At 34.8% G+C, this 14684-nt stretch overlaps 1 protein-coding gene across 1 annotated transcript in view; it reads left to right on the top strand.

Moving 5' to 3' along the window:
* NUDCD1 (NudC domain containing 1) overlaps nt 1-14684 on the top strand; it is a 91656-nt gene that overhangs the window by 50726 nt on the left and 26246 nt on the right. Inside the window, exons 6-8 of the mRNA XM_001136325.7 lie at nt 2459-2663; nt 8132-8276; nt 12481-12606. Coding sequence (XP_001136325.4) covers nt 2459-2663; nt 8132-8276; nt 12481-12606 — 476 coding nt within the window. The remainder of the gene's footprint in view (nt 1-2458; nt 2664-8131; nt 8277-12480; nt 12607-14684) is intronic.

Here is a 14684-nt window from a genome sequence, read left to right as displayed (position 1 = left end):
AATTCTGCAAATAGCTCTCAATCTCTCCTGGCTTGTGAGGTTTCTGCTGAGAAGTCTGCTGTTAGCCTAATGGGGTTCCCCTATGTAATCTCTTTTCTTTAGGTGCCTTTAAGGTTTTTTCTTTAGTGTTGACCTTGGACAGTCTAGTGCTATATGCCTTGGTGATCTTCATTTTGTATAGTATTTCTCAGGGGTTCTGGATTTCTTATACCTGAATGTCTACCTCTCTAGCAGGATTAGGGAAATTTTCTGAATTATTCCCTCAAACATGTTTTTCAGTTTGTTTAGTGTTTCTTCTCTGGAATGCCAGTAGTTCATAGGGTTGGTTACTTTACATGATTTCATATTTCTCAGAGACTTTGTTCATTTTTTTAAAATTCTTTTTTCTTTATTTTTGTCTAGCTGGACTGGTTTGAAAGACTGGCCTTCAAGTTCTGGAATTCTTTCTTCTGCTCAGTTCAGTCTGTTGATAAAGCTTTCAATTGTATTTGGAAATTCCATAAGTGAGTTTTTCAATTCCAGAAGTTTGTACTGATTTCTTTTAAAGATGTTTATCTCTTCCTTCATTTCTTGGATTGCTTTAGAAGTTTCTTTATATTGATTTTCAATTTTGTCTTAGATCTTGTTGAGCTTCCTTGCAATCCATGCTTTGAATTCTTTGTGTCTTATTTCTGAGTGTCTATTTTGGTTAAGGACCATTTCTAGAAAGCTAGTGATATTTTTTGTCGTGTCACTACATTCACATTTTTTTATGGTGCCAGAATTCTTGCACTGGTTTCTTTTTTTTTTTTTTTTGGAATTTTTTTATTGTACTTTTAAGTTCTGGGATACATGTGCAGAACGTGCAGGTTTGTTACATAGGTATACACGTGCCATAGTGATTTGCTGCACTCATCAACCCGTCATCTACATTAGGTATTTCTCCTAATGCTATCCCTCCCCTAGCCCCCCACCCCCCGACAACCCCGGTGTGTGATGTTCCCCTCCCTGTATCCATGTGTTCTCATTGTTCAACTCCCACTTATGAGTGAGAACATGTGGTGTTTGATTTTCTGGTTTCTTATCTAGAGATCCTGGCACTTCAAATTTTTATAATATTTTTGTGCAGATAGGATTTTTTATTTTTCTTTCTTTCCTTATATATTATTTTTGTTTGTTTGTTTGTTTTCTTTCTCTTTCCCTCTCTAGGGGGTGTGACTATAGAGAATGCAGAGTAGGGTCTTTGGGCTTTGCTTCCATAGCCCTACGCACTTCTGTTGGCAGGTTGTATATTGGGCTATGCAGTTTAACCTACAAGCCAGTAGATGGTGCTTGTTAGTAACAGCCAATTGCAGCCAGTGCAGCAGGGTATCTACTTAATCCTTGTTTACTGGGAGAACTCTCTATTGCCTCAGGCAAAGGGCTGATTCTTGGATTGCACAGTTGTCTGAGCTCCCTGCTCAGCCCTGGGGAGTAGGGGCCAAGATGGGCAGGACGAGACTGGGCAGATCTGCCTACAGATCCCCCAGTGGCAGGTGTGGACACCAGCGCTGAGGGAGAATCTACCTGGCAGCCACTAAATGCCCAGAGGCATACCTAAGTGTGGAGCTGAGAAACCCTCCCAGCCCCAAGTTCTCTGGACAGGGTTCGGGGGATGGCATGAGCTCCTAATCTAGGAGAGCTCCAGGTGCCTGGAGCTCTGCCTAGGCATGGAGCAGGGAGGGCCCCTCTGTATGAAAATCTGCACAGGAGATGTAGGTTAACTCAGGCTGTTGAAACAGGCAAACAGGTGCTTTGAATGCCTGAAAGTCCACCTGGGTGTGAAGCAGAGAGGGCCCCCCAACACCAGATCTATGAATAGGAAAGGTAGGACAGTTCAGGCTGCAATCTGGGCAAGGTGCTTTGAATGCCTGGAGGTCTGCTTAGAAATGGAGTGGATAGGGCCCGGCTGCACTGTGATGTATGCACAGGAAGGGTTGGGGTAGTATGGCCTTTAATTTATACTAAAAGTGCATGTGATTTTGCACATCCTCCCATTCCCATTATCTGGCAGAAGCTATCCATTGAGATATTATTATGTAACTGCTTTGCTAGCTTTTCTGGGTAACATATTTTATGTTCTTTTGAACTAGGGATTCACTCTGTGTGTGTGTGTGTTTGTTTAAAGGAAAGAAGGAGTGAAAGAGGGAGGAAGGGAGGGAGAGAGGGAAGAAATGAGGATAAAGGATTGCTATCATTAGTATTTTATGAGTGCTTTATCTCCTCAATCATCAGGTAAGTCTGGAAGGGGAAAATTTCATGTTAATTGCTGCAAATCTTTGAGTGAAAATTCCTCAAAAGATCTGTGCATGTTTGTTTATAATTACGTTTTGTGAGATGATCACTAGTAAATATACTAAAATTCTTTTAGATAGGTTTTGTGTGTATGTATGCTTTCTCTAATTTTTTATTACATGATGCATTTTTCTTTTCCCAATAGAACCTCTGTATTACTGGCAACAGACTGAAGATGATTTGACAGTAACCATACGGCTTCCAGAAGACAGTACTAAGGAGGACATTCAAATACAGTTTTTGCCTGATCACATCAACATTGTACTGAAGGATCACCAGTTTTTAGAAGGAAAACTCTATTCATCTATTGATCATGAAAGCAGTACATGGATAATTAAAGAGAGTAATAGGTATTTTTTTAATTTTACTTTAATATTCTATTATCTTTTTTTCTTTTCTTTTTACTCTTTCCACAGTGGTTACATCAGAGATTAATACAATAGTTCTGTCTGTATTGCTGGTTACTTTTCTTAAGATATATTAAAAATAGAATTACTGTGTCAAAGAGCATATTTCTAGTTGAAATTAAAGATAGTAGCATAGCTATCACTTGGAGAATATGGTAGTGCTTTGTTTTACCAGCTCTGGATACAATAATAATCATAGGTGAAAATGGCTATTTTAAATTGCACTTTTTCAAACTTTTTAATAGAAATAATTTTTTTAACTTTAGTTTGCTGGCTTGATAATATATTTCCATTCTTTAAAATTTTAAATATACAAAAGGATATAGAGTGAGAAGTCTGCCTCCAACACAAGCCTATGGGTCACCCATCCTCCCACTCCTCACAATCAGTGTTGTTACATTTTACATACATTCAAGCATGACACATACTTTTTCCTTTTCTTTAAGGAAAACTACTTTTGGCGGCTAGCTGCAGTGGTTCACGCCTGTAATCCCAACATTTGGGATGCTGAGGTAGGAGGATTGCTTGAGGCCAGGAGTTTGTGACCAGCCTAGGCAAAAAGAGAAAACCCTGTCTCTAACAACAATAAAAAAGTTTTTTGACACATACTTTACACAATTATGCATCTTGCTTTTGTTCACTTGCAATGATAAATCTTAGGGATCTTTCCATAATGAATATATAAAAATTATTAAATTCTCTTTTATGACATCACGATATTTTATTCTATCAACTGCACCATCATTTTAGACAATTAATCCTCTATTGTGTTAATTTAGGTTGTTTTCAATAACTTCTGTTTATATACATATTTCACATGTGTAGAAATATATATGAAGGATAAATTTCTAAAAGTGGAATAATTAATATTTCTTTGTAAATTGTAGTAATTTTTTCTTATGTAAATTCTCCATTTACATTTCTTTTGTGAACTGTGTGTTCAGGACACAAAGCCATAAAAGAAATACATAAGTGGCCAGGCACAGTGGCTCATGCCTGTAATCCCAGCACTTTGGGAGGCTGAGGCGGGTGGATTGCCTGAGGTCAGGAGTTCGAGACCAGCCTGACCAACATGGTGAAACCCCGTCTCAACTAAAAACACAAAAATTAGCTGGGCGTGGTGGCGGGTGCCTGTAATCCCAGCTACTTGGGAGGCTGAGACAGGAGAATTACTTGAACCCGGGAGGCGGAGGTTTCCAAGACCGGGCCATTGCTTTCCAGCCCTGGGCAATAAGAGTGAAACTACGTCTCAAAAAAAAAAGAAAGAAATACATAAGTTAGACTTCATCAAAACAGGCATTTTCTGCATATCAAAATTAAAAATTTTTGTTCTTCTAAAGATACCATTAAGAGAACAAAAAGGTAAGCCATGAACTGGGAAAAAATATTCACAGTATTCATCTTAAACAAAGGACTTTCATTCTTAGTGTATAAGGAAGCCTTACAAATTCATAATAAGAAGCCAATTTTTTTAAATGGTCAAATTATTTGAATAGACATGTCACAATAGAAGATATATGAACAGCTAGTAAGCACATCAAAAGGTAATTATCATTAGACATTAGGAAAATTAAAACTAGAGTGAGACACCCATACCTGACTAAAACTTTGAAGACTGACAGTATCAAACGTTGGCAAGGATGTGGGGCACCAGCAACTCATTCATATCTGGTACGAGTGTAAAATAATAATACAATCACTTTGGCAGACTGTTTAGCAGTTTCATATCAAGTTAAACATATACCTATTTTTAATCTTAACAATTCTACTCCTTGATGTTTAACCAAAATAAATGAATGTATATAATTTTTTGTTTTTCTGAGACAGGGTCTCACTCTGTTGCCCAGGATGGAGTGCAGTGGCACAGTCACTCAGCTAATTTTTGTATTTTTTGTAGAGATGGGGTTTTGCCATGTTGCTCAGACTGGTCTCGAACTCCTGACCTCAAGCGATCTGCCTGCTTTGACCTCCCAAAGTGCTAGGATTACAGGTGTGAGCCACCATGCCCAACTGAAAATATATGTTAAAAAACAAAACAAAGCCAAAACAAATTTGCAAACATATATTCATAGCAGGCATACTTATAAAAGCCAGAAATATCTCTAGTGTTACTGAAAAGGTGAATGGATAAGTACGTGTGGTATATTCATACAATGGAATGTTACTCTATAATAAAGTGCTAGCAATAAATAAAAAGCAATATGAATGAATTAAAAACATGTGGAGTGAAAGAAGCCAAAGACAAAAAATCATACTGTATGATTCCACATATGGAGTTCTAGAACTGGCAAAACTAATCTATGGTGATACAAATCAGAACACTTGTTATCTCTAGGGTGTAGGGAGATTGACTGAAGAAAGGCCAAGGGAACTGCCTGTATGGTGGAAATAATTCAGTATCCTCATTGGGTTTCAAAGGTGTATGCATTTGTCAAAATCAGTAAATTCTACACTTAAAACCTGTGAATTTTATTTATAAATTACACCTCAATTAAAGGAGCAAAACTGTGTCTTTTTAAAAAAAGATAAAGTTAAGTGTCTTTTAAAATTATAATCCTTTGCCCCCCACAACTGTGCCATTTTGCAAATCTATTATTCCAGGCAGTTTTTTCCCCAATTATTTGGATTACTAAAATTACTTTCTTTTATTTTAAATCAAGTCTTAGTAATTATTAAATTCAGTGATGGATTGATGAATAGAGTTAGGCAGTTAATTTTTTAAATAGTCAAATTTGGTCAGAAATGAGAAATGGTTGATTTAAAATACAACCTAAATCTTGTGCTTTAAGTTGATGTTACATAGAGGATAACTTAGATGTTTTTACACAAAGTATAGTTCTTAATTAGTAGTATATGATCCATGTGAGTCTGATACAAGTCTAAATCATGAGCATCCAAGAAAAATATATCTAGCTCATAGAAAGTTTGAAGTTGTAAAAGGTATCTTACATTTTATTAATGAAGACATTTGGTGATTTTGTTACACTTTTTAATATATCAAAAATAATTGCTTGAAAGTTTCTTTTAAAAGTATTTTGTATCTCCACATACTCCATTTAATTATGTTTATGTGTATGTGAGTCACATTTACAAATTGGCAAACCAACTAGAACATATTGTTAAATGTAAGTCATCAAGCAGTAACCCAGCAAAGGTCTGGGGGAATAGCTTGACTTCATGTAAGTAGTTTCAGCATTCAATGCATCAACATAGATCAGTATTATTTTTCCATTAAATTTGAGGTGTTTGATTATTATTTTGTGTTAAAAAAGATAACTACAATGTAGCGTAGGTGGTATTGTTGTTTTAAAAACATGATTTTCTGTACTTGAGTAAATTATTCGTACCTCTCGTTTTCAAAAGTTACTGTTGTCTCACTTTGGAAAGATTTTTTTAACTAATCTGTAGTTTATTATATTTGGCATTGTTTGGGGGTTTTTTTTTGCTTGGATGGTAGCATACAATACTAGTTTTAAAACGTATAAATGCAGTCTTAGAAGAAGGGTGCACTGATTAACTGTGCAAATTAATGATGGTTTGGAAATTATAAAAGATTATATCAACTCTTTCAGACCTCTTTAGGTAGCAACTAAGAACAGTTCACTGGGTAAGTGTTCTTTAATAGTTATTTACATATATTTTTTCAGAGAAGCAGAATAGTGCAGGAGTGAAGAACATGGACTTAGAGCCAGACTGTTTAAATAGCTTGTGACCTTGGCAAGTTGCTTAACCTCAGTACTTTTTTTTCTTACTTGTAAAATGGTGATGATAATAATATTTACAGTACTTTATTTGGTTGTTGTAACCAATGAGTTAAAACACGTAAAGTGCTTAAGACAGCACCTGACATATAGGTAAGTATAAGCTATGGTCATTATTACTATTATTATCATCATCATTATTATCAAGATTACCTTTATCCTTAGAAAATGTAACTCAGTCTGGGGTCTGGGCACGGTGGCTCACACCTATAATCCTCGCACTTTGGGAGACCAAGGCAGGCAGATCACTTGAGGCCAGGAGTTTAAGATCAGCCTGGCCAACATGACAAAACCCTATCTCTACTAAAAATACAAATATTAGCCAGGTGGGCATGATGGTGTGGCCTGTAATCCCAGCTACTTACTTGGGAGGCTGAGGCACGAGAGTCACTTGAACCCGGGAGTTGGAGGTTGCAGTAAGAGAGATTGTGCCATTGCACTGCAGCCTGGGCAAGAGAGTGAGACTCTGTCTCAAAAAAGAAAAGATGTAACTAAATCTGGGCTTTTATTGTGGTAGTAATTTTCAGTGCTAATTATAAGTACTCACATTATTATTTTGTATAGTCTCTTAAAATAGGTAGTTTCAGAAAAATGTTAAATGCTGTAATTCATAAGGTAGTGATTGTAACAGTCTTGAAAAAGAACAGCTGGTAAGTTTGCGTGTCCTATTTGATAACTATAATAGTTATTATTGTATTCTTGCAGTTGTGTTCCAGGGCATGAGCTAATATGGTACATGTGTACGAAAGATGGCACATGGAAAAGGTTGCTTTGTTGTGGAATAGCTATTACCACTCCCCTTTTCTGTTATAGCAGTGGGTGCTCCCAAAGCATCTTACTTGGGTTTTCCTTCCTATTCCAGAGGAACATGGGCCAAGTTACTTCTTCTCCTATGTCCATAGTCTGCCTTGACTCTGCTCTCTTTCCCTTTCCTGCTGCATCAGTCCTTGATCTCAGGGTTCCCTGACAGACCATTTTAAGTGCATCTGGAATTGTTTAGTTGTTTACATGTACAGAATTAGATTTTAAATAAGTTAATAGAGAACACATTAACATCTTTTTTCCCTGTATTACCAAAGTTAATTTTTTTCCTTATTTCTACTTTTCAGTTATTTAACATCTGTATTTTAAAATTAAGATTTGCGTTGATTTAACCTGCTTGATCTTCAGGTTAATAATCATATATTATGGCTCTTAGTTTGTGAAAATAAAGTTAATTGTTGATTCCAGACACAAAGAATTATCCTTTAATTACAGCCCTTTTACTCTTTGCTTACATGCCCACACCCCCGACCATTCCCCAGATGTCTTATAGATCCATGCTTCTTGTATTTCTATTAAGTTCAGGAACATACTGCATACCAGTACTTTCTGGATGACTTGACTCTTTCCAGGCAATCCTCTCTTCAGGCCATTTGATGTACCATTTCCAGTGGTACTTTCTTTCTTTATTAAATCTGGACTATTTGCCATTGGATTATAGGTTTTCCGTCACATGCAAAACTTAAATGAGCAAGATTTTTGGTAAACCATCCTCTGGACACCGGAGGGTTCTTTGTATAGAAGATAGAAACAAACAATTTTTGCTACTGATTGTATAATTTGTATAATTGCTTAATGTAACATTACTTTTCCCATTTAAACTTCTAGCTTGGAGATTTCCTTGATTAAGAAGAATGAAGGACTGACCTGGCCAGAGCTAGTAATTGGAGATAAACAAGGGGAACTTATAAGGGATTCAGCCCAGTGTGCTGCAATAGCTGAACGTTTGATGCATTTGACCTCTGAAGAACTGGTAAGTAGTTGGAATAGTAGTGTGACTTTCCAAGGGTCCAAAAATATGTTATGTGAAGATTATGCCATGCTTTTCAAACAATATTTTGCTTTTCCTAATATAAAAGATACATATCAGATACTACTGATCTGAGTGATGTTTGAATATGGCCTAAGTTCTAATATTTATTTCTTACACTATGTAAATACATACATATATGTGTGGTCATACTGTATAGAGGGTTTGCCTGTATCTGTTTATGTGTGTGTATGTATTGTGCGCTCTCTCTCTCTACATGTATTCTTTAGGAGAATCAACTGACCAATGCTGGTAGGACAAAAATTATGTTACAATTTATTTGCTAAGAATCTACTTATCACTAAAATTTTTGAGGTGAGTTTACAATTTTGCAAGGATATATGTATCATATATAGTATAGTTATTTTTTCTTTATAATGTAATTCATTATGATGATTACAGTGACAACACAATACTTAATCATGAGGTTGAATACATTCCCACTCTCATGACGTGTAAGATCATGTTAAGAATGTGAACAAATACAGCAGTACATCAGAACTTGAAATTATGTGTTCATTTTCTAACAATGATATCAGCATATGAAAGATGTCTGGTTTATTGCCATCTTGAATTATGGAGATGAGGAAGACTGTGCAAAAATTATTTATACTGTAATGTTACTTGCATCCTAAGATAGAAAAGAAGGACTGGAATATTGAAAGTGAATGTCACTATCAAAAGGAAACATGGCTAAATAGAGAAACTAAGTTTCATGTTTGCCAGTAGTAATTGAAAATTTCAGGAATCACTGGAATTCTTATGTAGGACTATAAAACTTTGATTTCATAGCCCTGTTTACAACAAGCCATGCAGGCTGCATTGCCTTATATTCGCACATTCAGCAAGTATTATTGTATTAGGCTCTGGGGATATAATAGTGACAGTAGTGGAGATGTGTTTTGAGATTGTAGATAATTGCAGTTAACTACTTGTTAAACTCAATGGTTTCAATTGAATGTTAGTGTTTATGAGAAAGTTATTTATGCCTGAACACCAGTGTGTTTGTTAGATTTTGAGAAGACAAATATACAATCTCATCTGCAGCTGAAGGCAGTTTTATGTTTTTCAAATATTCATACTTGCCTTACTGCAGTGGTTAGAATGTCTACTCCACAGCTATATAGAACTCTCGAATGGTAAAAGCGGACATTCTTGCCTTATTTGTGATCTTGTGGAAAATAATCGACTTTTATCATTAAGAAGGATAGATTCTTTTTATTACATTGAAGAAATTTTCTTCTATTTGTAGTGTGCTGAGAGTTTTTATCATGAATGATTATAGAATTTTCTGCATTGGTGGGATAAGCCCTTCTTGGTCATGATGTATTATCCTTTTACATATTGCTGAATTTTATTTGCTCATATTTTCTTGGGGATTTTTATGTCTATTTGTGAGGACTATTGGATAGGTTTTTTGTTTTGTGTTGTTTTGTTTTTTGCCATCTTTTTCCAGTTTGGGTATCTGGGGTAATAACTTTGTAAAATGATTAAGGAAGTGTTCTCTCTTCTATTGCTAGAAGAGAATGTATAGAATTAGTGTTATGTCTTAAAATGTTTGGTAGAATTTGTCAGTAAAACAATCTGGACCTTGAGTTTGCTTTTTTGGAAGGCACTTAACTATGGTGCCTTAGTTTTTAATGTTTTTCATTTCTTTTAACAGATATAGGTCTAATGTGAGCATCTGTTTCCATTGCCTTTGTTTTTCAGTTTTCCATTTCTTATTTTCTGTGTTACGTTTATTATGTTCTTCCTTTTGTTTACCGGGGATTTATTTTGCTCTTTTTTTCTATTTTTGAAGGTGATACTTAGTTGATTTTTGACCTTTCTGTTCCAATGAAAGCACTTAATGTTGTACATATCCTTCTAAGCACTACTGTAGCTGCATTCTCTAAATTTTTGCCTACCTTCTTAATTCCATAGGGATTGATTTGATTTGATGCTGGGCTTCAGTCTTTTACATGGCTGATTTATTCCATGTTTATTCTTACACCTAAGGCAAAACTTTTCATTTATCTCAACTGAAAGCCTAGGATGGTTACCAGGTCTTCTCCTACTGTGTGGACTCTGAAGTCTAATTTTTGACTCCCAAGCACTTTAATACCCCAAACTCAGCTTTTTAGCCCCTTATTTGCTGCTTTCCGCTTGTCTTTTTCGACTCAGTTTAGAAATCAGCAAATGGTCCTTGGAAAGCAATATAGCATGTTTGACCCTTTTCTCTGCAATTTCCTTGTCTCTCTAATCTTGTCCTGTGAAGCACTGGTGGCCTTGATAGTCCCGAACTTTTAATTTTTTCTGCTTCTAAAGTATGAATAATTGGAAGGGGAAGGGAAGGAGAAATCTATAGGGTACTTTCTCTATTCTGCTGGACATAGATATCTCCTTGAGTCACTGCACAATGGCATCAACTAACCAGGAGATTGTTGGCGGTGCCTTTACAGCCAGCCACAGCAACCATAATTGTTCCCATTGATATTTAGAGTAGAGGCAACAGCCACAACTAGGTGGTTCCATATCCCAGCTGGGACATGGACACATGTTGAGTATGTAGATCTTCTAGAACTCCCATCCATTTAGTTTCAGATTCTCTCAGTTCATTTCATTAAGTTCTTAATAATATGAGAATTAATATATCTCTGTATCTTAGCAAACTAGATGTTTACACATTTGGTCAGTTGTAGAATTGTATTTCTGCTATATGCAAATATTGTATAATTTATTACTTAATTATTGTGATCCTGTTACTCTGTGAGGTATATAAGACCAGACAGTGACCCTTGCATTGAAGCAAGGGAACATTTAAAAATTGCTGTTATGAATTTATGAATTTTATGAATTTATGTCTACTTTAAGCTTATTGTTAACTATATTTCAATGTTTCTGTTTGGGTAGATATTTGCGTGTGTGTGTGTGTGTGTGTTTTAGTGGTTCTAGAGGTTACATATTTGACTTATCACCAACTATCTTTAAAAACTGTATCATCTATAATTTAAGAAATTTATATTTTCCACTCTATTCTTTGTATTATTGTTGTCTTACATTTTATATTCTATTAAAATTAATAATACCTTGTTATTTTAGCTATAGTCAGTAATTCTCTTTTAAAAGAGATTAAAAATGTGAAAAACAGGTCTTTCATTTACTCTTATATTTGCCTTTTCCTCTATTCTGCATTCCTTTGTGTTGATTGACATTTTCATCTGATGTTATTTTTTTCTGGCTTGAGAGCTTCTTTTAGCATTTTTTCTAGTGTAGATTTGCTGGTGATAAATTCTCTCAGCTTTTTTCTGCAAAGATATTTCTCTTTTCTTCCCTTCTCCAAAGTTATTTTTGTTATGTATATAATTTGGTGTTGACAGGTTTTTGTTTTTGTTTTTTTCTCTTACACCTTCAAATATCCACCATTGTATTCCGGCCTACATAGTTTCTGATGAGAAGTCAGCTGTCTTTTACATCTTTGTTCCTCTGTAAATAATGTATCTTTTCCTCCTCTGTCTGCTTTTAGGAATTTCTTTATTTCTGCTTTTCAGAAATGTAATTATAATGTGACTTACTGTGGTTTTTGATTTTTTAAAGAAAATGTTTGTTGTGCTTGGAGTTCTTTGACATTCTAAAGTGTTGGCCATTACTTATTCGCATTTTTTTTCCCCATTCTTCTTGCCCTCCTCCAGTTACCCATATGCTAGACCATTTGATATTGTTCCACAGGTCACTGAGTTTCCCTGCTTTTATGTTTTGTCTTTGTGCTTCATTTTGTAGTCACTATTGCTATTTTTCAAGCTTGCTGGTCTTTTCTCCTGCAGTGTCTAATCAGCTGTCTGTCACATCTGTTTTGTTTTTCATTTCAGATTTGTGTTTTTATATCCAGAAGTTCAGTGTGGTTCTTTCATCTCTCTCTTTCTCAACATGGTTATGTTTTCCTTTACATCTTTGAGTATATGGAACTGTTTATAATACCTGTTTTCATATCCTTTTCTGTTGACTTCATCATTCTGTTATTTCTGTTTTTGTGATTATGATTTTATTGGTCATAGGTTTGCAATTCATTTTTAATTACTGCTGTAACCTTAAAATTTTTAAAGATGAAGAAACCCATTCCCTTGTTTATTTGTTTTACTTATTTACTTATTTTATTTTCTGGACTAAGAATCCAAATCCAGATAAAGAAAAACCACCTTGCAATGCTCAAGAGTTAGAAGAATGTGATATTTTCTTTGAAGAGAGCTCCAGTTTATGCAGATTTGATGGCAATACATTAAAAACTACTCATGTGGTAAGTTACTGATATTAATATTTCTAAAATTTTGTCAGTAGTTACTCAGATAATGATTGGTCTAAATATGTTTTTCAAAGATACTTGATTAGCAGTTACTGGCTTTGATAAGTCTCATCACTCCATAAAGTAGCATCTTTTCATACTACCACACTCAGCAAAACAGTGTTGTATAGTTTTGGTACCACTGTATATTGATATCTTTCAAGTGGTGCTTTTCTGGACAGCTTTTTAATATACAATTGTGACCCTGTAATGTATAACTTCACTTTTTTTTTTCATTCAACAGTATGGACTTAAGTGTTTCCTCATGTTATTTAAATGTCTGGTTTAATGGTTGGATTATGCTATGATGTTGGTCATGTCTGCATGTAGTGGTTCTACACATTACAATAAGTAATAACTTTTTTAAAGTACATTATTTATGATGATGCTATTTTTAAAAATCTCTGTCATATGAAGCCTTTTCTATTTCCAGGGATATTTATCTAATAACGAGTTACAGAATTCAAATTAATGAATCATAAGCCTCTGACAAATTGATTACCACTTATATTTTTATTAGTAATGATTGCAGTTATTGCCTGATTCACTGCATCTTCACCTTCACTTTTGTTTGATCATTATTAATTGGTGTGTAGAATAAACTTGTGCCAGTCTTTTTTTTTTTACTGTCAAGTATTTTATGTAATAACTATTTCTTTTGTGAAGTTTTTATTTGTCTTAGTGTTTCTTACCAATTTGTATGATGTGTTTTAAATTTGAATAATGCTTCTATATCAAGTGAGTTAATTTTTTTCTTCTTTTTATATTTTGGAATGTTTTTTATTTAGCTCATTAATTCATCTGGAATTTGTTTTTCCTTTTCTCTCTGGTGTGCCATATATGCATATATTTCACACCCCCCCCCAGCCACCCCCCCCCCACCTCAAAATTACACTCTTTTTACAAGCTTTGACAGATTTGTATTAAGATACTGAAGAAGACTGCCTGGAGTGGCTTGGTGCAGTAGATGTAGATTTTTTTTTTTTTTTTTAATTTAGAACCTTATTAGATATTCCTTCTTAGGGGAATCCTTAACCATTAGTTAATACTACTAAATGTGTTTCATAGAGTTGTTTATGTGAGCAGGGTGTCTCAGCAAATCAGTGGCTAATTTAGAGCTGTGCATATAGAAATTAATCTAGTGTTATTACTGAAACCAGAAGGAAATTTAGGAGACTCATTCCAAGCAAAAGCAACAGAGGAGATTGAGAACAACTTGGTCTTTTGTTTCTGTTTTTAGACTTGTGAGTCTTTGATACAGGTTTCAAAGGTTCTGTTTTCAAGAAAAACCTGAAAAATTTCTGCCAAGTGTGCCCTGATGTTTCTTTGTCATGTAGAGATTTGGGGGAAAGTGTATTCTAGCAGAATTCATGTAACCGAAGTTAAAAGTGTCATGGGAAGCTGGCTTACCAGGTCTGAGTTCTGGCCCAACATTTTACTGACTAAAAGGAAATATAACTGTTCTTCTCACTCGCTATCCCTTCCTAGTCTTTTTGGATACTTACCAGCTTTATTTAATGGCTAAACATTAATTAGTACTCAAAGAAGTAAAATGAGCATTTCTAGATTACACCAGTGTAGATAAATGAGGTGGAATGGCATAGGACCAATGGCTAGGCAGAAGTACCATTTGAAACTGTATCAAAATTAAATATTTGCTTTTACAATTAATTTCTATCTCTTCACTGCTCTCTTGTTCACCACACTTTAACACCAGTAAGTTCTAAAAAGCACATGTATGACATTTTACCAGTGTCCTCAACACCTACCAAATGTTCTGATTCATAATAGATGCTTAATATATTCTTTAGAATTATCTTTTAGTGACAGTCATTAAATTAAAAAAATGGTTTTAGGTCCATCTTGGATCTCAAGAAATGAATATCTTTCATTTTCCCGCTTCCTCTTCAATTACTCTTCTAATTGAAGAGTAAGCAGTATTCTTAATCAAATTATTATATCCAGGCTGGGTACCGGTCAAAACCCAAGATTATTGGAGCTGTTTTGATTTTTTAGGAGTTTTACTTCCTAGA

This window comes from Pan troglodytes, chromosome 7, assembly GCF_028858775.2.
Source record: "Pan troglodytes isolate AG18354 chromosome 7, NHGRI_mPanTro3-v2.0_pri, whole genome shotgun sequence".
In the NCBI taxonomy this organism is placed as follows: Eukaryota; Metazoa; Chordata; class Mammalia; order Primates; family Hominidae; genus Pan; species Pan troglodytes.
This window is presented reverse-complemented; position numbering and strand designations above follow the sequence as displayed.